This window comes from Alosa pseudoharengus, unplaced genomic scaffold, assembly GCF_046254945.1.
Source record: "Alosa pseudoharengus isolate Yale_2024_CS ecotype anadromous, Long Island Sound unplaced genomic scaffold, YU_APseudo_1.1 YU_APseudo_1.1_scf_9, whole genome shotgun sequence".
Lineage (NCBI taxonomy): Eukaryota > Metazoa > Chordata > Actinopteri > Clupeiformes > Clupeidae > Alosa > Alosa pseudoharengus.
In genome coordinates this window covers 31,962,985-31,990,511 of record NW_027468881.1, presented here as the reverse complement: position 1 = coordinate 31,990,511, position 27,527 = coordinate 31,962,985, and the positions used below count along the sequence as shown (strand labels likewise).

General features: G+C 45.4%; 2 protein-coding genes across 8 annotated transcripts in view; both read right to left on the bottom strand.

Moving 5' to 3' along the window:
* Positions 1–11,280, bottom strand: part of usp19 (ubiquitin specific peptidase 19) — a 32,533-nt gene extending 21,253 nt beyond the window's left edge. For 4 of the 6 annotated variants that reach the window (XM_076276860.1, XM_076276856.1, XM_076276857.1 and 1 more), the window contains exons 1-6: positions 10,946–11,280; positions 9,635–9,963; positions 2,251–2,379; positions 1,724–1,860; positions 979–1,557; positions 96–531 (exon numbers count right to left, since the gene is read on the bottom strand). In XM_076276860.1, the coding sequence (XP_076132975.1) occupies positions 96–531; positions 979–1,557; positions 1,724–1,860; positions 2,251–2,379; positions 9,635–9,809 (1,456 nt within the window). In that variant the 5' untranslated portion in view covers positions 9,810–9,963; positions 10,946–11,280. The remainder of the gene's footprint in view (positions 1–95; positions 532–978; positions 1,558–1,723; positions 1,861–2,250; positions 2,380–9,634; positions 9,964–10,945) is intronic. The other 2 variants (XM_076276861.1, XM_076276859.1) reach the window with 1 other exon arrangement.
* Positions 11,281–11,839: 559 nt separating this feature from the next.
* The window catches only part of lamb2 (laminin, beta 2 (laminin S)), a 44,567-nt gene continuing 28,879 nt past the window's right edge, over positions 11,840–27,527 (bottom strand). The window contains exons 16-35 of one of the 2 annotated variants that reach the window (XM_076276090.1): positions 27,133–27,260; positions 26,378–26,507; positions 25,864–26,056; positions 25,227–25,370; positions 24,481–24,712; positions 23,719–23,882; positions 23,047–23,082; positions 19,169–19,393; positions 18,745–18,962; positions 18,299–18,395; positions 16,708–17,080; positions 16,160–16,344; positions 15,710–15,951; positions 15,362–15,565; positions 14,819–14,963; positions 14,303–14,510; positions 13,930–14,071; positions 13,531–13,707; positions 12,921–13,080; positions 11,840–12,533 (exon numbers count right to left, since the gene is read on the bottom strand). In XM_076276090.1, the coding sequence (XP_076132205.1) occupies positions 12,397–12,533; positions 12,921–13,080; positions 13,531–13,707; positions 13,930–14,071; positions 14,303–14,510; positions 14,819–14,963; positions 15,362–15,565; positions 15,710–15,951; positions 16,160–16,344; positions 16,708–17,080; positions 18,299–18,395; positions 18,745–18,962; positions 19,169–19,393; positions 23,047–23,082; positions 23,719–23,882; positions 24,481–24,712; positions 25,227–25,370; positions 25,864–26,056; positions 26,378–26,507; positions 27,133–27,260 (3,540 nt within the window). In that variant the 3' untranslated portion in view covers positions 11,840–12,396. The remainder of the gene's footprint in view (positions 12,534–12,920; positions 13,081–13,530; positions 13,708–13,929; positions 14,072–14,302; positions 14,511–14,818; positions 14,964–15,361; positions 15,566–15,709; positions 15,952–16,159; positions 16,345–16,707; positions 17,081–18,298; positions 18,396–18,744; positions 18,963–19,168; positions 19,394–23,046; positions 23,083–23,718; positions 23,883–24,480; positions 24,713–25,226; positions 25,371–25,863; positions 26,057–26,377; positions 26,508–27,132; positions 27,261–27,527) is intronic. The other variant, XM_076276091.1, reaches the window with a different exon arrangement.

Sequence of the window (27,527 nt, the reverse complement as noted above, 5' to 3'; positions counted from 1 at the left end):
CACACACACACACACACACACACACACACACACACACACACACACACACACACACACACACACACACACACACACACACACACACACACACACACCTTTTTCCGCCTTCCGCTTCTGTGCTTGATGTGACCCAGGCTGCTCACCTTTCTCCTCCTCCTCCTCCTGGCTCTTCTCCGGAGGCTCCTCCTTTGACTTGTCCCTCTTCTCCTCGTCCACTCCAGCTTTGCCCGTGGAGTCGCCGCCGTCGTCGTCGTCGTCCTTCAGGACCACGGCTGGTGTGGGGCTACTCGACCCCAGAGGCTGGGATTGCATGGTCTTGGAGGCGTCAACACGCTCATCAGTCTCTTTCTCTGGGACAGGGCTGGCGTTCCTGTCCCCCTGGCCTGCGTGGCTGTCCAGGCCGTTGGTGGTCGCCTCAGGCCCGTGGCTGCCGCCTGGGCTGGGTGTCCGTGCAGGAGCTGGGGAGGGGGGCGAGTCTAACCCGGCTCCTGAAACAGCCAGCTGCTCTGGCTTATGCTCTTCCCGCTCAACCTGAAGGGCCAATAACAACACAATTTATTATTATTATTTTAACTATACAGTGACCTAACAACACAAGTCCTAACCTTCAGTAACCTGCTTGACCACTAGTGACCCTTGTTAGTGGCAACAAACCTAGGTTATTACAGTATAAGGAGGGTCAACTAGGCAGTGCCAGCTTACATCAAACATTTGGGAGACACACTGCAGTGTTTTGCACTACTAACACAGTTTGTTCGGCCACCAGAACTGTGCCCGTAACTTTTATGTATGCGCGTCAAGCTAGCATGCAGAGCAATACTACTTCTTATTCTGCTCAAGGTAGAGCAGTTCAGTTCAGCCAGTCACTGAATTGAAATTTACAATATCAGTTATACATACATTGAGCGATTTGCCTTCATTGAAGCGTTTGGCATTAACTGTATTATCGTCTCCCTGCTTATGGCGAGCGAGCCTCACCTGAACTTTGGATTCCGGCCTCTTGCCTGCTGCTGGTACAGGTGTCCGCTCGCGGTCTCTGACTGGTGTGGCTACCCTGTTGTCCCTGGTACTGGTACTACTGGTTGTGGTGGTGGTACTGGTGGTGGTGGTGGTGGTGGCTGTGACGGGGGTGTCAGCAAGGGGAGCGGGGTTACACAGCTTCCCACTGACAGCAGGTTTAGGCTGGGGGTCTTTCACTGAGGCAGCCCCTGCTGTGGACGTGGTGGTGGAGGTGGAGGTGGAGGTGGAAGGGGTCTTGGAGGACTTGTTGGTGCGTACGGTGCGTTTGGCACTGGGCTCTGGGGTGGCGTCGGCCTTTGGTTGCCCCGGCTTGACGCCATCGGTGGGCTTAGGCCCTCCACCTTCCGGCCTCTCTGCCGCCGCTTTGTTCTTCATCCCGCGTTTGAGGCCACGGTCGGGCTTCCCGCGCTTCTGCTCGGCGCCCCCAGGTGGTGTGGCTGGCTGGGCGGCAGGCTTGGGTGCCTCTGTAGTGCTGATCACTTGCTCTTTGCCGTTCTCCATTTTGATGTTCACTGGTTCATTCTCCATGTTATTACGCTATACAGTGGAAAAAAGTACAAATATTAACTTACTCATTGTTTATATGCAAGTTAAACCACTGATCAAACATTTTTGATCCAATAATATCACTTTATGTTGTAAATTAACAAGCCCTATGACGCGGTCATGTACTGTATGTAGAGATGAATGTGTAGTGACTGACCATAAGAGTGGGCCATGTGTTAAAAGGAATCTTCTTGCTCATGACCAGCTGAAGGATGCTGCCCTTCTCCTTGAAGAGCACCTTACTGCACGAGCCCTCAATCTCAGAGTGCAGGTGACAGCTCCACTCCGAGCCATCTGGGGACAAGAGCACAGGGGTCATGTAATCAACACCATTACACACACACACACACATGAATGTTCATGCTGTACACACACACACGCACACACACACTTCTGTTCAGCTAAAATAGCTGGACAGCTACAACCAACACAGACACACAAAAATAGTGGTTTCTCCTTCAAACCCAACAACCTCTCATTAATAGCACTGGTCAAGTGTCCTGAAATGTCACACAGAGAGGGCTACTTTATTTCCATGAATAACAATAAACAATTGCACTGCAGTTTGATATTACTGCACTACTGCATATTTATTTGGGCTTTTATCTGATGAGCCATTAAATGTTTTCAGTGTGCATAAGCAGAGATGGAGCTCTGGCAAACAGCACTCTCGTCAGTCCTCACCTGGGAAGCAGACCCTACAGGCGGTGTCCGAGAACGCAGTGTTGACATCCTCCGTCTTCAGAACCCCACCCCCGCAGCGCAACCTCACGATCACTTCATCTGCGTTCTGCTTCCAGTCCATGAACACATCTGCAAACACACATACATTACACACAGCGGTGAAACACACAGAATTATACGACAGTTAGAGACACACAAGTTGCACATTTGTGATTGGGCACGAGGCGTTCTATGAGTGGGAATGCCCAGGCACTACCACACACCGACTCTTCACTGCAGGTGACCATATCGTGTTTGATGCACTTTAAGCATGGAATTGTAAAACATCCACATTCCATTCTAGATAGATAGATAGATACTTTATTGAAGGGTCTCAGTAGCATACAGACATCACACACAACATGCACAGCAGAAATGGTAAACATAAGTATAAGTATAAACATATAACCATATAACATATAACTCAAATAATATATATATATATATATATATATAAATAATTCTCAGAGAGTGAGAGGGGGGGAACATGGGAGGCAACACTTATTATGTTACAATTCACAGTTTTCAATTGAGGAGAGGGAGCAACTGGGGTGGGGGGGGGGGTGATCCATATGGACGTGTAAATATGAGAAATATGACATTCATGCTTGTGGCCTCTTAACTCGTGCTTATGGACAAATCACAGCCGTGGGCATATCCTTTAGCAAGCCCACTCGCTCCATGTTGGTTAACCTAAATATTTCGATACAAAAGGCTCCACTGAGAGAAGCTAGGCATGTCCGTTTATTCTACAGGATGCTGTGTGATTACAATGTCTCCAGAACATTTCCTTTTTTCGTCCTCTTTCGCCAACAATCCTCAACGGCCCACCTGCCCCATCACAAAACCCGGCTGGAAACACAATTAAGTCAAATGTCACACCATATTATGTACATAGTCACCAACACACATCACCAAATCACATTAGCAAATAGCAATCACTTCCCAGTAGTTTGCATGAGAAAACAGGTCATGTACCGGTTTCAGCAACTGAGCAAGAACGCCCCAGATACAAAAAGCTACAGCAGAACTCGCTGACCATTCATTAAGTGTAGGGGTGAATGGTAGCCTGCACTGCCTAGCATGAGAGACAGGACTGGGGCTGTTTACATTTACCGTATGCATTCTGTAAGTACAGTAAGTGTCTCGGAGTGACTTACAAACAGCATAACAAAATCCAAGCACATTTCTTTGTTATCCTCATATCCTCAGTATCTTACTGAGCTCATCCATATCAAGACACCCATCCGTTCTCTCAGATCTTCTTCCTCGATCCAGCTCATCCTCCCACCTGCTCGTCTGGTTACCATGGGGTCTAGAGCTTTCAGTCACTCAGCCCCCCCACCTCTGGAACTCTCTACCCCACTACATTCCACACTCCACGTCCATAACCACTTTCAAATCTCACCTAAAAACTCATCTTTTCAGACAGGCCTACTCTCTTTAATTTTTTTTTTCTTTCTCTTTCTCTTTTTTTTATTAATAGTATTATCATGTTATTGTATTGCTTGTTTTCTCTGATTGCTTGTTTAATGGATTGAATGTTTTATTGTTGATTTTGTAAGGTGACCTTGAGTGTTCAGAAAGGCGCCCATAAATAAAATGCATTATTATTATTATTATCATAAAAATTCGAAATTAGATTCACCGACAACATTTTTTTTTACCATGACAAAAAGAAAATGACTCACATAAAAACAGGGTCAGAGTACATACTAGCCATAGCTAACCATCTAATCACACAAATTAAAATAAAAAAGACAGGAAGATAAGAATACATAAGAGCTATAAAAAGTTTTTACACTGTCCTTGAGACATCATAAATAGCACTGACTGGGCTAACAAAGACAAAACAACTTTACCTTTCCTTCTCATGTATATTAAAGAGAGCTTGTTCATCTGAGCACAACCACACCACCACCATGTTCTACACTGGTTCAGTAAACACCAGACAGCTCATCCAGTAAGCTTAGGTTTGAGAGAGAGAGAGAGCAAGAGAGAGAGAGTGAGTGTGTGTGTGTCTGAGATCAGGCTTCAGAGTCCCATTAAACCTATGATCACTTTCCCTTCAGCAGTTGTCACCCTCTCTCTCTCTCTCTCTCTCTCTCTCTCTCTCTCTCTCTCTCTCTCTAGCGCTCGTTCACACACACACACACCACCCCTCCTGCTCCTTCGTCACACTCACACACACACACCACCACTCCTGCTCCTTCGTCTCACACACACACACACACACCTCCTGCTGCTCCTTCGTCACACACACAAACATTGGCCACACACACCCTCTTCCAAGGCTTTATGGAAAGGTCACAGGGGAATAGTCTACTTCTCCACACCACACCCCACAGCTGGGTGGTGCAGTTATGGCCTGCAATAGCACACACGACATGACCAATATTCTCCACACACACACACACCCATGTGTCACACATTTAGAGCTCTACCACATGTGTCTCAGAGTGCATGTGTGAGTGTGTTGTGCAGGCGTGTATGATGTTTGTGTTCTACTGTCTGTCTGTCTGTGTGTGTGTGTGTGTGTGTGTGTGTGTGTGTGTGTCTGTGTGTTACAGTGAACATAGCTCTCCAGAGTCTACATTCATCTATTGACCCTAACAGAGAGAAAGACTCAGTGTAGTGTGCCAGCTAATACGGAGAAACTGGGACAGGGGCTTAAAAAACAAAAACAGTAGACAATGCAGCCAAGGTGCACGAGTACTCCATACTTGCTCATAGCCGGATCCCGTCCCCAGAGAGCTGCACACGTGCTGCTCCCCTCTTTCCCAACTCGGAGAACTAAGCCTCAGCCCCTCCGTCTCGAGCAGCACTAGTCAGAGCACTAGGTATTTCGGTGAAAATCACAAGTACACAAGTCTGCCAAGGAAATACATTTACATGTATTAATTTAGCAGACAATTTTATTGCAAAGTGACTTACATATGTCAATTATGTTAGCTTAGAGATACGGCTTGATTGCGTAACTTAACTTAGTTTAGTCTACCCAACTTACATTGTCCCTGGAGCGGCCTAGGGTTAAGTGCCTTGCTCAAGGGCACACTGGTGGAAACCGGGAATTGAACCCACAACTTTTCAGGCCACTGCATGCTAGCCCAGCTCCTTAACCACTATGCTACCACCGCCCATAAGGCAATGGTAATGGTCCAGCTAACATAGGATGGCTGAAGGTTGCAGCAGGTCCATCTGGCATCACACGCATCCCAGAATAAACAAGTAAGCTCTGCTATCTCCAGAGACTTTGGCTAGAAAGAGGATCCCGCAAATGATTGACAAACTTTAAACTCAATTCATTCTGATCACGCTGCATTAAAACAGGTACAATGAGGGCGTGTAATGAAAGTGCTTCCTTGAAGGACACATTGTGGGGCAGGGCATACGCAAGCTTTGGGGACATGGCCAAGGACACAGCCTAATGAGTGGCGTAGCTGACGCAAAGCTCTGACACTAAGGCTAAAATGCTTAGCGGAACTAGAACTCTGTAATAAACCCAGTCGAGCTGGACACGGCAGCACACCGGCGTATGGATCCCCTGACCTTCACAAGGGCCTGGTCTGCTGGGCCAGCCCAGATTTACATCAGCTCATGTAACACCTCACTGAGCTACATCATACTGCAGCAGCCAGAGAGACAACAGCAAGCTCACGGATCCTGAAACATGGCTAAACAAGGAAAAAATAACTCGCACTCCTTCATGCAAACAGCCTTTAAAGAGGGCATGACCTGGATTTAGCCAGGGTGACAGACAAACTTCCAAACAACCAATTTCAAAAATGTAAGTTACTCAGTACCTCTTTCCTTATATGAATCACTGGCTGAATCGCACACACACACACACACACACTCTGATGCGCATCCCTGCGACTTGGTAAGGGCTTAGGGCTGTCCCACTGAGAAATTGTGAAGTGCTTGAGGGCTCGCTCGCACCCTTTCTGTGCCCTTTCCGTAAGTCGGCATCTATGCACACTTTGCTCAAGGGAATTACTAACAATTCATTGCGATATGAACTTGTGACGTGAAACACAGGTTACCCAAAGGGAGGCTGGAAGCTTGAAAAATCATCAGTAAACAAACAACTGCCATAAAGCGGAAACGTGTTTACAACACGTTGTTTGTGTTGTCAATTTAATGATCGGTCACCGGTGCGGTCCCATTCCTGTTATTAGCGTTCTGAACCCTTACGCCCTCGCAAACTTGATCACTTACGACAGATGTCAGTTAAGTGTGTGAGGGTTCAGGGCTTAGGCCTTAGGGGGAACATTGAGATTCAGCCACTCACTCTTGCCGACTGTACTAGGTGCTGCTAAGGTGGATGCAGTCTCTCATCCTGCAAGCCCTGCAGACACAGTAGCTCAAGGACGAATTGGAGAAGATGATATTTCCCCCTCTCATGCATTTTCACCATACACAAAATGAGCAAATCGGAATATTCTGTAGGCGCTTCTGTTAGTTCTGTTAGCAAAGGTAGTGATGTGCTGAGCTAGCGAAGCCTGAAGGTGAAAAGATTATGCTATGTTGCTAAACCACTAAAGGACACCAGGCTAAAAATGAAACATGGTCATTTCTAAAAGCTCTGACATGGGTTTGATGGCAGTGTTTCCCAAACGGTGTTGTGCAGGATGTGTGAGTGTACCATACTTGCTTTAAGTTACTATTACTAAGCAAGTACTAAACAGATCGGTTGTCATTTGAATCTATGAAATAGACATATAGGTCCGTCCTACATCCTACATAATTCCATGTGAAAACAGTGACATAGAAATGTATTTGATGGGTATATATTGTTTATCATTTTAAAATCAACCTCTTTTGCTTTGGGTGGGATTGGAAATTTCAGATATCTAGTTCAAAGTGAGACCAGAGATCTAGTTCAAAGGGTGAACCTCTTCATTCTCTTAAGAATTTGTTTGTATTTTTAACATCAAGTAAGTGTATAGTAAGTGTATATTTTTTCATGGCAAAGTTGGATTGCAATTCCACATATCTCAGTTGATGTGAGTAAATTAGTCAGACTTTTAGGAATGGCTGTTAAGATGCTATAAAATTGGCATTTGGGACTCATATTTAATATGCAGAAAGACAGGATGATTCCTTCCCCATTTCCATTAGGGACCATTTTTTTCCACTCTCTGGAATATAGGGCTAATACTTTGCAACTCAATGTTATGTATCTGCTATTCCATATCTGGGAAAAATGGGGAGTGAAATTGTGCTTGTGTAGTCCAATAATTCCCATTACAACAGAACTTGCATATGACAGATCTGTCGCGGCCGCCGAGTTGTTGCTGACCAGCGAGCTGTTATTTTTGTTTACATTAGTTATTTTGTAAATTTGTTTGTCTATGTCTTGTTGCCGCGGGTACGCTGGTGACTACGCCGCTCTGTCCAGCATCTTTTGTCTTATGTGTCAATATCTTATTATGTGGAGCGCTTTGGGTTGCACTCTGCATGCACTGACATTTTAATTGGCTAATTTGTGATGGTCAAGTCACATGACAGCAGGAAAGGTAAATCACCAACTTAGCTGACGATTTGTCTGGGTAAACGGTATGAAAAGGCTTTTGACAGTTTTGTCTAGGTCTAGATACAGTTTTGGTTAACTGAATCTTCAGTTCATCTGTTCTGCGCTGTTCATCATGTGAAATGAAATTCACAACGATGTAAAAGACTAAGCAGCAAGGCAAAATAGAGGATAGCACAATGAGCAGCAACTCAGTGCCATCTCCTTCGCATGAGTCTCGTTGTTGTTCTTACAAAACAATCAGAGAGCTGTTTCATACCCAATGACATCAGCACTTAACTTTCATTTTCACTTTCCCATATCTCTGTGGAAATTGCAGAGGTGAGAGTAGCAACCGTGGTGGCCACAACAGCGGGTACAAAATCTAAAACAAAATGCAGCATATACGACGCCACCAATCATCAATACTCAAATCCTTGTAAAATCTGTATTGCCTTTCTGTACATGTAAGCGATTGTGGTCAGTTTGGTCTTGCCTGCACATCTATTGAAACAAGAACTGCAGTAAACATGCAGTTTATTCAACAGGGAATCATGAATGTCATGAGGAAGTCTATCTCCCTTCCTCCGGCAAAATCTAGAGAGTCCTTCAGGCCACACACACACACACACACACACACACACACACACACACACACACACACACACACACACACACACACACACACACACACACACACACACACACACACACACACACACACACACACACACACACACACACACACACACACACACACACACACACACACACACACACACGTAGGCTATAGTGCACAATTTCCTGCTTCTCTCACAAACTGAACACCTTTGCGGCTGAGTAGGTATGCTTGCTATGCTGTGCTGTGTTGTGTTGTTTCTGAACAAACAATGTCACTTGCTCCTTCCCTCAGGACTCTGGACTGGAGGTAATCCACACAGGATATTACAGCAAGTCTACACAACTCTACATTTCAGAGGGAGGGAGCGTTCCACTGCACATATAAAATACTGCGTGCGCAGCTTGCACGTATTAATAAATGATCAAACGCAACCTCAGTTTAAGTTAAGGATAAACAACAGAGCAAAGAGAGCAAAGAACTTTTAGAATGTTTTCGGCTCATTTAGTTTGTATTAAGGCAGTGGAAACTAAGGACAGCTGACCTACACAGAGCCTAACATTTTACGCCTCATTTCAGAAGAGGCTCAAATCAGCTCTAATCTTAAAACCGAGCTCTTTGCTGCTGGCCACTGACTTCACGGGTAAGGCCGTATTGCAGAATACACCACAACATCAAGGACTGCATGACCTGCTCTCAGTGAAAGGCATTTAACTGCATGGCCCGCTGCCACAACACACTGAGGGAATTGATGGACTTGTGCCTTCTCAGAGTTTGGTCTCTAAAGACTATTGATCCCTGGGTGCTGCTGCAGAGTTGCCAATCGATAGAATCCAGGCTTCACAAAAAAGAAAGAACACTGAGCATTTGAAAGTGCTAGAGATTGGACTGGGAAAAAAATGAGTTGCTTTAGAAATTGGAGTGCAACCCAGCAGACAACGTGGATTAACAGGATAGTACACTTCAGTTAGAAAAAAAAGCCAATTATCACTTGTAATCAGCTCACTGCAGACACAAAACCTGACACTCAACTTGAAGAATAAATTATCTTCCAGCAAAGGCAACCACAATATTCAGATTGTTAGCATCCACACAGATTGCAAAAATGCAAAATCAACTCTCTATGCATTCTTATATTCACATATTAATGGGGCACATTGCTTAACAGAGACTGACAACTGTTCAAGTCACTGAGACCTGACTCTGCTGCTCACCTTTCTTGGCTTCTGTATTGATGGAGCCAGCTGCAGCGCGCTTGGCCTCCCTGCTCTCCTGGTTGGCCCGGTCCTTCTGCTTCTTTTTGCTGGTGCTGCCAGCGTCGTCGGAACCGCGCTGGACCCTCCTGCGACCCGTCTCTCCCGTGCTAGTGCTGTTGTTGCTGCTGGCCATTTTCAGCCACTTTCCGCTGACTGGCCGTCCGTCGCCCGCCTCACTCCCGCCGCTGCCGCTGGGGTCTGGTTCTGAGCTGTGTCGCTTCCTACTCGGTCCAGCTATCTTGGCGACGTTTTGGGTCAGAACACTCCCAGAACAGAATCAGGAGGAGCTGTTGCACGATGACCGTGGTGAGAAAGAGGTCATTAAAGCTAGCGTTACTACAGACTGAAGTATATTCATAATGCTGATGAATGTCACGAATTACGCACATCCAAAGTATGTAAAAATATGCGCTAATATTATTGAAGAGTACAATTACTAGGATCTAAGAGAGGCCATAGCGTTGGCAAATGACGTAAGGGCAACATCAAGTAACCACCATCCATGCTTGAGACATAAGTAACAACCAAAATACAACTTCATTACAGCTATAGACAGTAAAATAATTATAGGATATGCCTGATGCGTATTTCATTTGCGTCGCAAAAAAATGTGTTCATAAGTGCTACCACAACGTTGCTGCAAAAACATGCATTTCATACCTGGACAACTGACCCCCATAATCGACACAACTATTGTAGTCAGGTGTTACCGAGAATATATTACTATTTGCACCGATGCCAGGGCTATTTACACTCACACAGACGACCTAGCAAGGCTTTAACTAGACACTAGAATGGACGTTAACATTAATAGCTCACAGACCGGCTTCGAGGGAACATGTCGTAGACACCTTGCTAAGGAGATCACAACTTCAGAGATAGACATCACTTCACCTAATTAATAAAGTTAGCTAAACAATTAAACGTTAAATATGATATTAAATCACAACGATTAACATCACCATGAGCTTGTCAAACATTTACGTTAATGCGAAGGTCGACACACGCTAGCTAGCGTCTACTAAGCTAATGTTAGCTAGCAACCTACAGCAGCAACATAAAGAAGCTTCTACAATGCTAGCAGCTAGGTTTCTCCCTAGCTCACTTGCTAATGTTATCATGGAACTCCGCCGGTGTGTTTGCTTTCGTTATTTATCGAGAAGGAAACACGAGGGTTTGCAGTCGCATAAGACAACAACATGTCTATAAGCAACATACTTTACCGCTGTCACACAAATACATACGTTCAAAAAATCACATCACACTCACATTTCGTTAGCTGTTAGGTGTCCGTTTTCTTCGTTACTCGTTTGCCAACAATGGCCAGCGAGTCCGAATCAATTCAGCCCGAGGCTTCTTGATACGGCAACGGGCCGCTGAATGTCCTGCGCGGAAACCATATAATCTTCTCTATACGGATTTTCTAGAAAATTCTAACCTGGTCCCATTTTGTGTCAATTTAGAATAGGGCTTATGACTTCTAAAGAATAATTCCCATAGACCTAAGCTAGGTGCTCCTCCACCTCCTCCTATGGACTCACCGGGCGATGACTCGCACTTTGTTTGGGAACAAAAACAGACTAGATCGAAATCCACACCGCGCAGCCTACTTCCTGAAGACAGCGCCGCATGACTTCCCAATCATATGACATAGGTCTTCAACAACCTAGCTCTCCACAGCAGGCGCACTACAGTAGGCTATAATCTCATCTCATTGTCAGTTGGCCCACTGTTATGTGTAGTTAATGTAAAATTGTTGTTTAGAAACATGGTACCAGAATTATCAAAGAGCTGCATGATACTAGAGAAAGTGGGCTGATGCAGTGTGCGGTTTCTTTCTTTATCCAAATAGTTTAGATTATAGAGAAATTGCCACAATTTGCAGATTTAGAGCGTCCTCTCTTGGATCAATCAATTCATTACAATGGGTCCTCTCTGTGGATCTTACTAGCATTGCTCATAGGCTAAATCATTCAATCATATTCATAGGCTACCCTGGATCACAATTTAACAACCTATTTAGTCAAACAGTTTCACGGCTGTACTAAACATGTGTGGTATAGACCCAGTCTCAGAGTTAAATAAAGCTAACTTTATATTTTATTTTTTAAAACTACAACAGTCAAGAAAAAAGGCCCAAAATACTCAGAAATAGGCTACACATCCTCAATGTTTCTCTTTTAATGAATAGCCTACACATTCAAACAACAATATTCCATGTGTCTATAAACTGATGTTCTTAATGTAACAGACTGTATTTTTTTAATATTTTATTTTGCTCTCAAAAGGTATTTATTTCCAAAGAACAAAATGGCATGTTTATGGAGGTAAAACGTCTGTTAATAAACAGATGTGAATTACAGTATTTGATAATGCTCTTATCTCCAATTCATTAAATAAAATTCACACGTAATATATTTACACTAATTTCACAAACATGTACAAGTATGTATACACTGACTTCTATTATGAAAGCATATTATACTGTATAATTAATCATATTTTGCATTAGAACACTTTCATACTTTGGTTTGAAAACAGAGACAGCAGTTCTGACCATGTAATGTAGGATTGCTTTTAGCTGTTAGAGCTTGAGGCAGTTACCATTGGTCATCTGAATTTAACACATGGAAGGTCAGTAAGGCACCTTTACTAAGAGATGATTCAGTAGTTCTGGAGTGTTTAAAACTGCACACAAGGCTGTGCAGAGATCAAGCTGTTTATTGGCAGGTGTTGTAGATCTGAATCTGCTTGTTGATGTCGTCCAGGATGGCCTTCATTTTGCCCTCCAGTCCATCTAGCTGCTGGGCTTTCCCCTCTAAAGTTTTCTGATTTTCTTCATAGTCTTTCTCAAGCTCTGTAGATGCACACACACATTGTATTGAATTGTATTTAACTGTATTTCTGTGTGGAAACATTGTTATTGCTGACAAAAATAACTAAATAATCAGTATTGCTTATGAGCAAAACAAAAGCATGGCTCATGTCATTGTAATGCCCCCTTCCTACCACAAGGGGGAAATAGCATCCTGACAAAATGTAAGATGGCTGCAATATAGTGTCAGTAAGTAAGTAACTCTTGCTTTTGATTGATGAACGGACAGGATATTGATAAATTATCAGTTAAATCCCTCCAATACACTAATCTAAACCATTTCAGAGCTTCACCAGGTTTTATGCAGCCTTTAGCCCTCTTGTTCACATGCTCTCTGGACCTACCATGCCCTTTCACCCCTCCACTCACCTGCTAGTCTCTGAAGCTTGTTCTGAGCATCCTTCAGGAGGTCTTTGGCCTCATCTCTCAGGCGCTCTGCCTTCTTCTTGGCATCGTGAACTTTTCTGGCTTTTGTGCCCACCAGTTCCTGCACTGTGCGGTACTTATCAGTCAGCTCGCCGTCCAGAATCTGCAAAACACATAGATTAAAGACATCTAGCAACAGGAACAGCGATGACTCATCACAATCAGAGAATATCAACAGTGTAGGGGTAATGGTAGCCAGCTACCAGCCAGCTACCTGTTACATAAGCAGATGCGTGGATGACACCACCATGTCCCAAGAGTTTGCGTGTTGTTCACATCTGCCCCATTCTCATGCTGTTCTGCTGATGTGAAGCGATGTGAATGCAATTTCCCTAACCCTGCTTCTCAAATCCCAAATGAGATTGAGAAACTACAATTTCCATACTTAAAGCCAACAATGGTAACATCTTTGTTAGTTTCACTATAGTCATGAGGGGTTTAGCAGTTGCACCAGTGTTCAGTTCAGTATCATGACTAACTAGCAATTTCTTGACAAATAGCTTATTTAAAAGCTAACATTTATGGTGTGCCTGTAACAGACAGTCATGTTCACCTGTTTGGCCTCATTGGCTTTGTCTCGTGCCATAGTGGCTGTCTCTTCTGCTCGAGCTGCTTCCAGGCTGTTGGTGGCACGTTTGGCTTTCAGGGCATCAATCTCCTGGCCTAAGATACCCAGCCGGTCCATGGCTTCTTTCAAGTGCTGCTCACTGGCGGTCGTCTCAGACTCGATCTAAAGATGCACAGTTGCATGTGGAGGAATATCACTATTTAAGTCCATCAAATGTTTCCTTTTGACCTAAATCCATGTCATAAATCTATACATAATATAACATTAAAAGACAAAAATAACTATTAGTCGATTAGTAATACTGGAATATTGTTCTTTCACTTTTGACAAACATTTCTGTCCAGTCCTCCCACCACCTTCAAATCTATGGCTGTGAAGGGTTACCTGAGCCAGTCGGGTTTCAGTGAGTCCAATGTCATCCTTGGCTCTTCTAATGGCCTTCTCTGCAGCAGCCTGGGCCTTGCGGGTATCGTCCAGTGCTTTCTGCACCATCTCGGCAGCGTTCTTCGCCCCCTCTGCTCTGTTTCTACGTTGTGTAAAGGTATGAAAGAGTGTAAGGATAAAATACATGTAATCAGAAGAGTGAGGAGGGCAGGTAAGGCCAAAGTCTGTGGAACAGAACAGGCTGCTACAAAGGGCAAAATAGACTACCAAAGGATTTCGAAAAGAAGGGAGAAAAACAACAACTCTACAAAAGAGAATTGAAAACTCAACAGGATGCACCCTAAAGGAGGGCCAGAGGCCAGCTGTAAGGTACCTGACTCTCTTGGCGTTGTGAAGCAGCTGCTCAGCCTTGCGCACGTCGTCCTGTGTTTGTTCCAGAATGGCGTCCACGTTGGCCAGGCTCCTGACGCGGTCCTTGATCTCCTCGGCCAGATGCCGGATCTGCTGAGGGGAGGCTGGGATGGACAGCTCCAGGACACGATTGGCCACCATCTCAATGCTGTCGGGGTCAGCACCCTCCTCTGTGAAAGGCACAAATGTTCCCATTACCACTATGCACAAAAACCCCATCAATTAATGAGGCAATGGGCAATGCATTTGGTTTCCGTTCACATTATGCACATTATGTCTAAAAGTGCCACGATTTGAGATTTGAAGAAGTAGCAAATACTGAGGCAGTGCAGGGCCTTGTCGGGTTATGTGCTATGTCGTGAGACTAAAGAGACAGAGTGGGGCCTGCTCCTATTACTATTTATTGACATGTTTTAGTGTTTAGTGACGTGTCTTTGTCATTAGGTTCTGTTACAATAGATGGTTGGCTTGGACTCACGCGTAAGGAAGTCACGAATTTGCTTGATGAGGTCGCGGAGGTCATTGTTGGAGCGCTCCACCTTGTTCTTGGTGTCGTTGGCTTTCTCCAGCGCTGCCTGGGCTTTGTCCTTGGCCTCTTCAGCCTTGGACTTGGCATCTGCCACCTGAAAACCACACAAAATAAAGATGAGTACTGCAGGGCCAAAGGAAAGCTGATGCAAAAGAAGAGGCTGGGTAATGCTACTTAATGAAAAGTTAAGGAATAACACTTTAGTGTGCAGTGAGTCTGCAGGTTATTTTTCTTGTTCACTTTGTGAAAGGTGTAAAACCAACAGTGTTTAACACGTTAACACGTTTAACACGTTTAACGTTAACACGTTAAACAACGTCATTTTCCAAGCAGCGCTGCTTGAAGGCACTAGGGTTAGTCAAGTGTTAGGTGCCTTGAAGTCGACGGTCGCAGCGCTGCCCGTCACCATCGAGCGTTTAACATAGTGGTTCCAAAAGAGGGGGAAAATGTACAGTAGGTCTTCCCAGTGCTGCGGCTAGTCCCCCAGCTCACCTTCTGGAAGAGTTCCTCCACCTCGGCCATAGCTCGGTTCAGCTCTTTCTCGGCATATTTGGATTTGTCCAGGGCACTGTCAGCCTTGGCCACGGCACCGTTGCAGTTCAAGCCACCGCAGTGGCGCTTGCCATTGTCGTCACGGCAACCAGCTCCTCCACACGGACTCTCTTCACAAGGGGCGTCACCTGGAGCACCACAGACCTGGTTAAGGGAGGAAGACAGGTGAGGTCCTACGCAGAGATTATGAAGCAGTTTGTCAACAAGAAAGAAACTCCCATCACTCCCATCTTAGCAAAATAAACCAGTCACCCAGTGGTATGGATAATTTTGGCATCAGCGTCTGACCTTCTCATTCAGTTTCTTCATGTCCAGGTTCTGGGCTTTGGCGTTGAGATCAAGCAAGGCACGCTTATTGGCAGCGTTCTTTCGGTTAAAGTCATCTTTCTTGTCAGCGATGAGCCGCTCAGTCTTGCGGCGAGTTGCAGCTGACTGGCTAACGGTACTGGGGATGTCTGTGGTCGCCTGGTTGGCACGGCGCTCCGCATCTCGAGACTTGTTGTGGGAACTGCGGATGCTATCATATGCACCTGAAGAAGAAGACAATGTGTTGATTTCTTTAGTACCACCCTTCATTAATGTTAGACATTTGTTTTTATATACCTGCAGGATATAATGCACTGTTTTGATACACTTGATTTATAATCATACTCTTATTTCATAATAAGCCTACAGTATTAATTATAAGTCTAAATTATTGTTATTATTATGTTATAGTTAAATGTTAAGCAGTCTAACCGAGGAAGTTGGAGTTTTTGAGGATATCCAGCTGGCGGTTGAGGCCATCGCAGGTCAGGTTGAGCTCCTTGGCTTCCCTCTCCAGGCTGCTTAGCTCATTACTGGCTTCATAATTGTTGTCCTGCACGTTGGTGAGGTCTCCCTCCAGCCGATTCAGCGTGTCTGTGGTCTCTCCAATACGGGACCTGTGTGAATCATGAGACAAAGTGTGCAAAATGAAACTACGGTACATTACAGTAAAATATAGTGTACTTATTTTCACTGTATTACTGCATGACATTTTGAAAAATGTGGTAAAGACGGGTATGATTTCAGATCAGATGTGTGTCAGTATCTGTATTTGTGGGTGTGTACTGCAATGTGCTGTATGTGGCTCTGACTGTGTTAATGTATATTTTTATGTGTGGACATGTAGGAAGCATCCAAAATGTTTTGAGTTAACTTTTACATAGTGCAATTGTTTACATTTCTTGAGTGTATTTACATTTGTTTGGGCTTTTTATGTGTATTTTCAGTAAGTGCACCTTCTCATCCTCTGACCATCCTACCTCAGATCCTCAATCATGCCCATCAGGGTGGTGACAGCCTCTGCGGTGGCATTCCGGGCGTTGACAATACCCCTTGCCTGCGCCAACTTGTCCTCAAGCTCCTTGAATCTCTTCTCGTATGGCCCAGTCAAGCCAGTCGTCTGGATTTCTTTGGCCCGGTCCGTCAGCGATTTAGTTCTGGCCGCCAGGTCCTGAACAATGCGGTCCCAGTCGCCGAAGCACTGGTGGCACGGCTGGCAGTCAGGGAAGGTGCCGGAGAATCCGCGGGCGCACTGGTCGCAGCGCACCCCCGACACCCCCTGCTGGCACACGCAGTGGCCCGTCACCCTGTTGCACTGAGATGTCTCAATGCCACGGGGGTCACAGTCACAACCTGCGGGGGTAGAGGGTCACTACTGGTCAATGATAATAGCAGGTCAGTAACTACAAATCCCAGCCATGGAGCACTGGAGTAGTGATACTTATTGGGGATCACTTTTTTAAGAGTGATTTTGAGAACGACAAAAAAGCGCTGACAGCCAATGAGGACCTGTCGAATTTTAGACGTCACTTTCATAAAACTTTCAAGGAGAGTGTTTTATCTATTGAGATTATGAGAAAATATCCCTTTTGTTATACATAAGGTTGTCTTTATAGTTATTGTAAGTGGTGCGGTTGGGCATTAACAGAGATCCTTTCAAGAGAGTTCCATTATCAGCATCATAGTTGGCCTCACAAGGCTTCCGTTTTAACATTCCATATGTTATCTTAAAGGTCCAGTATGTAGGAAATAATGGAAAATAAACTGTAACCATTCCAAAAATTATCACCATATGTTGTCAGACAGTAAGGAAACACGATGAATTGAAGTAATTGTTTATTTGACAACATTACTCTAACCCGTAAAACCCCGTAAAACCCATGGAAAAGAAATGAGTTACGGGGCGGAATCTCTTGGAATTTTCGTTTATGTTTTGAACGATTAATTCTAGAATAGCGTATTAATAATGGGCTAGCGCGTCCTCCTATTTGGGTTGCCAGTTACTGTCAACAGCTGTCAGTTGTAGTCATGAACGCCTACGAGAGGCAGGCAAATTTCCAAAATTAAAACAAGAAACACATTAGGTGGACATCGGAGGAGCTTCCTGAGATGGTGACGTCTTCATCAAACGAAGAATATCAAGTCTGACGCAGAGCTGGCCATATTTCTCCACAACAGGTAGCCTAAGCTAAACTTCATTTGCATCGCTAACTTCAGCTAAATATGTTACGTTGGTTAGAGAGGTATTTTTTGTTTTCACTGTTTCCGTAATGTGTAGCTGGGTCATGGTTGGAGAAACGTTAAAGCAGTGGCAGGTCAACTAACGTTAGCTAAGTCTTCATTACATCTGGCAACCCAGAAGAGGCTCGCGTCTGGTAGTCTTGAGAACGTTCACCAGTGTTTTGATTTTGGCCTACAGAACGTTTGGTAACAATCCTACAAATCGCACCTTTAATGCAGAGGAAGTAGATTGGGAACCAAATAGAACATTCAAGCATTGTTTTTGTTTTTATTGTTGAAAGGGTCTAAGATGGTAGTGGACCATAGTGTTACACTGAGGAGTATGCTCACCTCGGCACTGGACTCGAGGATCGCCCCAGAAGTTCTCCTGGCAGTCGCGGCAGGTCTTTCCGCCGAAGCCCTGACGGCACTGACACTGGCCTGTGAACTAAGAAACACAGAGCTACAGTATTAGTCATCAAACGGGTACAGTAGAGGATGGGAGTCAAAAACACACTCACACAAGCATGCACATACACACGTGAATGCTTTCACATACACCTAAATAGTAAATACATTCATACACTCATACTCTCATACACACACACACACACACACACACACACACACACACACACACACACACACACACACACACACATACACACACAGGTTACAATGGGTTGCAGAGCATCAGAATGGTGTGCTGTGTTGTACTGTGCCCTTCATATGGAGGCCAAGACACACACACACACACACACACACACACACACACACACACACACACACACACACACCTCATTGCAAGCTGGGGTGTAGGCATTGTTGGGATCACAGCCGCATGCCTCGCAGCCTCGTCCGCTGGCCAGGTTCCAGTAGTTGGGGGCACAGTGGTCACAGGTGAGGCCGCTCACGTTGGGCAGACACTGGCACTGGCCAGAGGAGCGTTGGCACACACAGTCCTCCTTCGCCATGCACTGGTCACGTGCGGTGCCCAGGAAGTTACAAGTACACTCTGTGGAGATATAACATGTTATTTACATGAACTATTCAACCTGTTAGTCGTGGCACGAATTAATAAAACTGGACTTAACTGGACTAACTAACAAATACGTTTTGATCAAAGTACCTGCTAAGAGCCTGATCAAAGATCCAAGAGCCAAGTCAAAGACTCAGCATACACAATAGTACTTTCTATCCCTGCATAAGACATGAACTTACTTCTGCAATTTCGGCGCGAGGCATCACCATAGTAACCACTCTTGCACACGCCGCAGTCGGGCCCCTCGGTGTTGTAGAGACATTTCCTGCAGTCTCCCGTCCGTGGGTCACAGGAGGCTGGGTCCGACAGGTCAATGTTGTTGTTACAGCGACACGCCTGGCACCGCCCCCCTGGCTGAGAGGGGTTGCCATAGTACCCGGGGGCACACTCATCACAGCGCGCACCTGGCGGGCAGAGGAGAGCGACAGGTCAACCAGAGGTGAAAACACAACAGACGTAACTGTGGAGGATTGTGGGTAGTTGTACACTGACAGGGGCAGACAGTGATTAGCGATTAGAAGGGATCTTAGGGACATTGGGTTTCGTAGACACTGGTTGAGGTACACCAGACAAAAGCGACAGTAACAGCAGTAGCCTACCTCTCCTCTAACTGTAAAGCTAAAATCCCTTGGCAGCTTTGCAGCGTCTGGAGAGTACATCATATGATGTATGCCTCTACGGATAACATAACTCAGGTGACGACTCTGTTCCACTTCACTAAACACATGTCTGCTGGATGTTTTGCACAGAAGGTAAAACCATGTGAGACTTTTCCAGCAAAAGGTCAGTGTGATAAATCTTAACCAGCTATAAGAAACTCTCTCGAAGCTCGTTGATAGATTTAAAATGTCTGCCGTGCAGACATTTCTTTGATTGTAGCTCATCAGAATTGTTCTTGCACCTCACAAGCAGTGTCTAAAAAAAAAAAGATTCCGACATTCTTGAGACGAATCTTGTACCATAAAGGTAAGATACAAAAATGGACAATGCGGTGAAGGCAAATGTAGGAATGCATCTGTCAAATTGCATTATTCCAAATTACTCCAGTCAGACCAAACATAATCCTGGCTTCTGACATCTGGAGTTAAAAAAACAGAGGAATGCGGCCAGATTATGATTAAGCGAAGGCTGAGTCCCAGGTTATTAGCGGAACACTCCCCAGGACGGATTAGACTCATCGTGGGACTTGGCAGTGAAAGTGAAGTCTTGGCTTTCTCACAGATGAGCGACGTATTCCTGAGAAAATTTGGGAGAAACAAGGAGGACATTCTTGGCCTGTTCTCCCACTGCTGAGGGTTGTTGAAGCGCAGGTCGCGGTGGCATAGGATGGTGGTGGTGGTAGTGTGTGTGTGTGTGTGTGGGGGGGGGGGGGTATAGTGGAGGTAGAAGAGGGATGAAGGGTGTTGAGGTTCTGGGATTGGAAGAGACCCTGCAGCTGCTGTTTTGAAAGCTTCTGGTCTTCTTAACTGCATTCCTCACTTGCTGCAGAGCAGAGAGAAACTTGTCAGAGAGGAGAGGGACTGCTGAGTTTAGGGGTGGGGAGAAAATTCCATTTACTTAATGTTATCTAACCATCCATTAACAAATGTTATCTATTTGTGTGATTCTTATGTGAAATGTCAATTTGAGTGACGATACGATTTTCTTAATTCTTTAATTAATTAATTTGACTTAATTCTTTTTATTCATTTATTTAGATTTGCTTTAACTTAATCACTTGGTCCCTGGTGACTCTCCACTGCTAGGTCAACTTTCCCGGTGTATACTGCAATCCTATGATGCATCACACAAATTGTTACAGTAAATTGCTTTTTTGTGGAGAGGTAAAATAATGTTCTTGTATCAAACTAGAGAGTGACTATTTCGCTTTATGTCTTAAAGCAGGACAATGGCATTTTGGTCAAAAATTAGCAAACTAGCTATCTAAAAGGCATGCAAAACCTTGCGCACACCACCTACAGCTTAATTGGCACTGATAGAGGCTTGCTGACATGCACACTACTGCCTTTTGGCAATATAGCCAGCATTAGGCGGGATTGCATAGTCCAGGGATTCCCAAACTGTGGTACGCGTACCCCCGGTGGTACGCGAGCTGCCACTAGGGGGTACGCGAGATGAAAAGGGCAATGGCGGAAAGGAGTTAAAAATTATTAATTAATTAATACTCTAATTAATTCATAAATAATACATGATTTCGAATCAGGTTATAATGATATGGAAACGTGAAATTAAAGGAAATCATTTGTAAACTCTATAATAGGGTATGTTTTCATTAAAAAATAAGCTACACACAATAGGCTACACGTGATTTCTTGCGGGCAGCCAGAATATATGGCGCGTTAGTTTCGTTGAAGTATAGGCTAGGTAGAGGCTATAGGTAGAAGGCTGCGTAAACATAGAAAACTGGCTAAAAACAGGGACACTGTCCAAAAGGCCTAATTAAAGCGATCGAAGAGAAGCGAGAGAAACAGAGCAGGACACAGGTAACGATGGAATGGGATGGGGGGCAGACTAATGAAGGTGGAGATGGAGCGCAGGGGGGTAAAAGAAAGAACGAGACAGAAAAGACTGCGCGAAGAAAACGAAAATATGATGAGGCATATAGCCCTAGGCTTCACGTGGATTGGGAGACAGACTGCCCAAAGCCACAGTGCGTGGTCTGCAGTGAGATGCTACCTAACCATTCTAATGTGGTTCTCCACACTGTTTTTTTATAACGTGAGAACTCATAGACCAGTTGCACATTTTGATTATGTTATCATGTAGGGCGGCTAATTAAACAACGATGCCTGGAATGCGTCAATAGAATGAGTTACTTTTTTATGTGTTGGATGGTGGGGGTACGCGAGCCGAGTCAGGATGTAGAAGGTGGTCCGCGGGGAAAAAAGTTTGGGAACCGCTGGCATAGTCCATCCTGGATTGCTGGTGGAAATTACACTTTATCAGTCCTTCACATGAACATATAGCCTACCATCAAAAAGAAGATGATACCAAAACTAGTTTTCTGATAAAAGCGTACCTCAAAAAAGTGTCTAGTAGTTGCCTAATGTTGTTTTAAGACCATTGGAAACAATAAAGCATCCTCACTCTATTCGTGCTTTCCCTCCGTCTAACCGTATCTAGTATGTGAACCCCTCTGGCCACACATGGTCATGAGCAGCCGCTCTCCAGGAGGCGGGGGGGGTGGTGCTCCTCGGAGCTGAGCACTAGGCCGAAATGGTGGGCAGCCTGGTGGACCAAATGCAATCCTGAGATGGCTGACCATCAAAGGGAAAGCTGAGAGAAGCAGTGCGATGCCCGCTAGCCTCCAGTGAGCAGCATCAGACTTGAGGAGAACTGGCATCGCTGTTTGAATTCCAGATTCCAGCAGGAGTCGCAAAAGGAATTTTTTTTTTTTTTTTTTCAAGGTTGTGTCAACTGACCCCGTCTACTGTATGCATGCACAACATCATAGGATTTTTGGCTTGCCACAGAACTGCAAGATGTTGCAGCAAAATTCCACCAAATGTCCAGATCGTCCACTCTGTTTCTATGGCCAGTTGATGCATGATCACTTAGTTAAGTGACCAACAGGTGCTCAGAGTGGATAGTGGCACACACAAACAGTGGCTTGAAGTATGACTCTCACAATCAAACTGTCTGGTTCAAAAGTGATCTGGCTGTGTTGAGCTAGTGGTCTGTGTAGTGCCCTAGGAAAGAGAGTGGGTCATTTTGGACATGGCTGTATCCAGTGGTTGGGTATTGTGGACAGTAAGTTGGAGGGTGGTGCAGCACCATAGGAGGAGGGTGGTGGGGTTCCGAAGCCATGCGAGAGCTAGGATGGGAGGGATGGGGGGGGGGGGGGGGGGGGGGGGTATAAACCCTTTCAACAATAAAAACAAAAACAATGCTTGAACGTTCTATTCTATTCTACAATCTACTTCCTATGCATTAAGATAACATATGGAATGTTAAAACGAAAGCCTTGTGGGGCCAACTATGATGCTGATAATGGAACTCTCTTGAAAGGGTCTAAAGGGAAAGGGTTGGGGGTTTGCCGTAGTTCACCGTTACTCACGCTTGAGGTTGGTGCCTTCAGAGCGCTTAACCATACCTATATCCAGTTGAAGGGAGGGGGGAGACAACAACAATCATCACTTTATAACCATTGAGTAAAAAGGGGCTGACTGCTAATGTAATGAGATTTAAGTTCAGCTCCAATGTAGCTGTTGATTGGTGAAGTTCAGAACCATGTGCTGTAGGGATGGATGCAGGGTATGAGGGCATACAAAACTAGGCAGGGAGTGTTCAAGATTTCATCAAACACCTTAAACTATAGACCAGTGGATCTTAAACTTTTTGTCTGGCGACCCCCCAAAAAAACATGGGCCAAGTCTTGCGACCCCCTTCCTTCTAATGGTAGAATTTGGCTTCGAAATGTTGCGAGATGGGCATTGGAAGTAAAGGCAGAAAATGTCTTCTCTCATAGGTAGGCTATGTCATCACCAAAGGCGTGTCAATGGCAGCCTTTGATTAAAAACCTTAACCTTATAAAAATTTGATTCTGCAAATCATTTCGCGACCCCTCCAATATTTTTGGCGACCCCCAGTTTAAGAACCACTGCTATAGATAATGGCATACAAGGCAAACAGGTACATGGCACATACACATTACCTTCTCACCAATCGGTCATTGGCTTTTGGGACAGCTCTGCAGAGACTAGATCACTGGACGTTTTGACAGACTCACCTGTATAGCCTTGATTGCAGTTGCAGACCACATGTCTACTGCGGGGGTCCTGGTGGCAGGACGCAGCGAAGTGTCGCCTGCTGCTGGGTCCTTCTGGGCACGGACAGGGGCGGCACTGGTTCCCCGAGCCCAGCTCTGGGTTGCCGTAGAAGCCATTGGCACATCTGAAAGAAGTACGGAATATGAAGCAATGCAGATTGTGTAATGTTCTTCACTGAGGACAAACGGGCAAAATCATTGTTGCCTTACTGCCAAATGAGAAAAGCCCAATTTGTCAGCTTGTATCGGAGGTGGCTAAGTGATTGGCTCCCATAGTAGTCAATGATGATTAGTTAAAGGCTAGTCGAATGCTTTCAACATTAACCCAAAGTTTACACCCACTAGGCTGCAATGACTGGAAAAATTCCAAAGGTATAAAGCCAAACTCTTTTCACAGAGTAGACAAAAGGGGAGCTGGAGCGCTACAGGTACTGTATCCCTTGTATCCTCTGGTGCTCTTGGAAGGGTTAAAAGTTCATAAAGCAGTTTGGAAAAAGATTCCAGGTCCAGGCACTCAGTAGGATGCAAAAAAGTATCATGTATTATTACTTTTTTGCATCCTACTGAGTGCCTGGACTTGGAGTCTTTTCACAGAGTATTGCCCTTACGGATCTACAAGGGACAAAAAAAAAAAGGAGACCAAAAAAAAACCCAGCTGAAAGACAAAGCTGCTGTAATGCAGTGGCACACCTCTAGTCTGAACCCAGTGACCCCTCCCCTCACCTCTCACAGTTGTTTCCGGCGGCGTTGCCCCTGCAGTTGAGGCATGCGCCCGTCCTCTGATGGCACTCCTCGGCCAGCCCGTTGCACTGGCACTGCTTGCAGCTGGGGAAGCCCCAGTGCCCGGGCTGGCAGCCATCACACCTGGGCCCGAAGGCGCCGGTCCGGCACGAACACTTGCCCGTGGTGCGGTCGCAGAAGCGCGTCTGGGAGCCCTCGGCACTGCACTCACACACTGGACAGCAGGAATGGGGAATGGGAACAAACAGACAGAGACAGGCATAAGAGGGGAAGAGAACGTGTACAGGGAACAAGGGACACTGATGAAGTGAAATGACCATCATAATCACAAGAGTGAGTCAAATAAAAAGTGATTTTTTTTTTTAAAGTATATTTTTTTGGTGCTTTTTATGCCTTTAATGATAGGACAGTGGAGAGTGACAGGAAGCGAATGGGAGAGAGAGCAGGGGTGAGATCCGGAAAGGACTACGGGGCGGGAATTGAACCCGGGTCACCGGCGTTCGGTGCAGGTGTCCCAGCCAGTTATGCCACAGCTGGGGCCATGATAGGGTAAAGTTAAAGTTAAAGTTCACTGGTAATTAGAAGATTATTTTATCCAAAGTGACACAGACTTGCAACAGCAGGTTCAGGAATTCAACCTGGGCTGACCGATTTGTCAGGCGATAACAAAAAACGTAAATGTTGATACAACCTCTGCCCAATCTGTTTCAGTTGTCTTTCATACACACCTTTGCACCCAGAGGGCCCGAATCCGTAGGTGCCTGGAGCGCATTGGTCACAGCGGCGGCCAATCACGTTGGGCCTACAGCGACACTGACCTCCACGGGAGTCACATTCAAAGTTCACTGACCCCTGAGGATCACACTGGCATGCTACAGACAGAACAAAAACAAAAAACAAATAAATACAATGTTATAACTTGTAGATGTGTCATATGAAGTATGTAACGTGTGCATCATGTCTGAGACCTGTTTCCTGCTTTTCACCTGCACAGAGCTAATTGCAGAGCTATGGCAGTACCTCAGGTCTCTCTCAACCCCCTCGCTCAACGTTCTCTTCTCTCACTTCCACAGCATATCCCTGTCCTCCCCTCTCTCCTCCTCTCCTATACCCCCTGTCTATCCCCTCTTTCTTTCTCTCCTATGCCCCCTTTCTATCCCCTCTTTCTTTCTCTCCTATGCCCCCTTTCTATCCCCTCTCTCCTCTCCTATGCCCCCTTTCTATCCCCTCTTTCTTTCTCTCCTATGCCCCCTTTCTATCCCCTCTCTCCTCTCCTATGCCCCCTTTCTATCCCCTCTCTCCTCCTCTCCTATGCCCCCCTTCTATCCCCTCTTTCTTCCTTCGGCGTCTCCTCCCTCCACTTACGTAGAGCTCCGTCGTTGATGATGGCTGACATGCTGGTGATGAGTTTGGCACACACGTCGCTGATCTGTGGTCGCGATACACCTTTGGCGGTGTCATGGCAACGATAACGCTCATAGCTCTGCTTCCTGGCGATGGAGGCAGGGTCGCCTCCGATGAACATCTCCAAGGAGGAGTAGCGAGGGAGGAGCACGATCTAGGGAGGAGAGGAGAAGAAAGCAGAGAAGATGAGAGAGTGATGAGGAAAAGACTCATGGAGGGAGGATTAGTCACTGGTGAAGTACTCGTCCTATTTGCATTCATGAATTCCACTTCCTCTTTCAGTTACCAAGCTTCCTGCCCTTATGATCAAACTTACATGGTAGAAAAATAAACACTGAGGTGGAGTTTTTTTCCCCTCTGGACTGGCATGTTTCATTTCAACAGAAAAACTCATCCACTGTACAGTACAGATGAGATGACAGATCTATGAGCAGATATGAAGGCCGATGTCTACAGGACATAGGGGGCCACTCACAGAGTCCACCAGTATGTTGGGGCTGGCCACGCTGGAGATGCTGTTGCGGTCAGCGTAGCGACTGAATTCCAGGCGCAGGGTGTAGGTCACTCCTTTCTCAAGGCAAATGGGCTGGGACAGGACCAAATATCTGAGGAACAGGCAGAAAGCCAAAATGGGACCAAAAACAAGGCACAGATCCAAAATGTTATCATGTTACCATGCCAATACCATGGAAGGAAAGGAAAATTATGTTTGTGAATGACTGGGCATATTTTGCGTGTATGCACTTATATGTGTGTCTGTGTACCGTAATTTCCCAACCATTAGCCGCAGTTTAAACATTGATTTTGCTAAATTTCTTCAGCTATGAGGTTAATACACGAGGGCAGTTAATATGCTATTAATATGGTTTTGTTTTTTTTAACTTGCATAAAACACTGTCCTGCGGTTTAAACACAATGTGGCTAATACACAGGAAATTACTGTGTGTGTGTGTGTGTGTGTGTGTGTGTGTGTATGTGTGTGTGCATGCATGCGTTTGTGTGTGTGTGTGTGTGTGTGTGTGTGTGTGTGTGTGCGTGCGTGCATTTGTTTGTGTGTGTGTGTGTGTGTGTGTGTGTATGTGTGTGTGTGTGTGTGTGTGTGTGTGTGTGTGTACTGTATGTATGTGCGTGCATGCGTGCGTTTTTGTGTGTGTGTGTGTGTGTGTGTGTGTGTGTGTGTGTGTGTGTGTATGAGTGTGCGTGTGTGTGTGTGTGTCCGTGTGTCCAGACCTGGATCCAGCAGGCAGTGATGCAGTGAGCAGGTCGTCTGCAGGGATGGTGTTTCCACACGGGCTGCTGGTGGGGATGGGCCCTGGGCGCACCACTGTCACACGGACCTCCTCCCAGTCCCGGGGCAGCTGAGTGGCGCAGGAACACAGTCACACACATACACCAACTTTCTTTTCTGTCACTCTCTCCCTCTCAAGCTCCCTGTGTCTCTCAATCCATGTCTTTCTCTCTCTCTCCCCCTCACAAGATCTATTTCCCTTTCAGTCTTCCATTTTCTCTTAATCTGTCTCTAGCTCTGCCTATTAAACTCTCCATCCCTTAAATGGAGTTTCCTCCATTTCTCGCTCCATTATTTTACCACAGCGCTCGAGAGAAATGGGTCAAGTAGAACATGA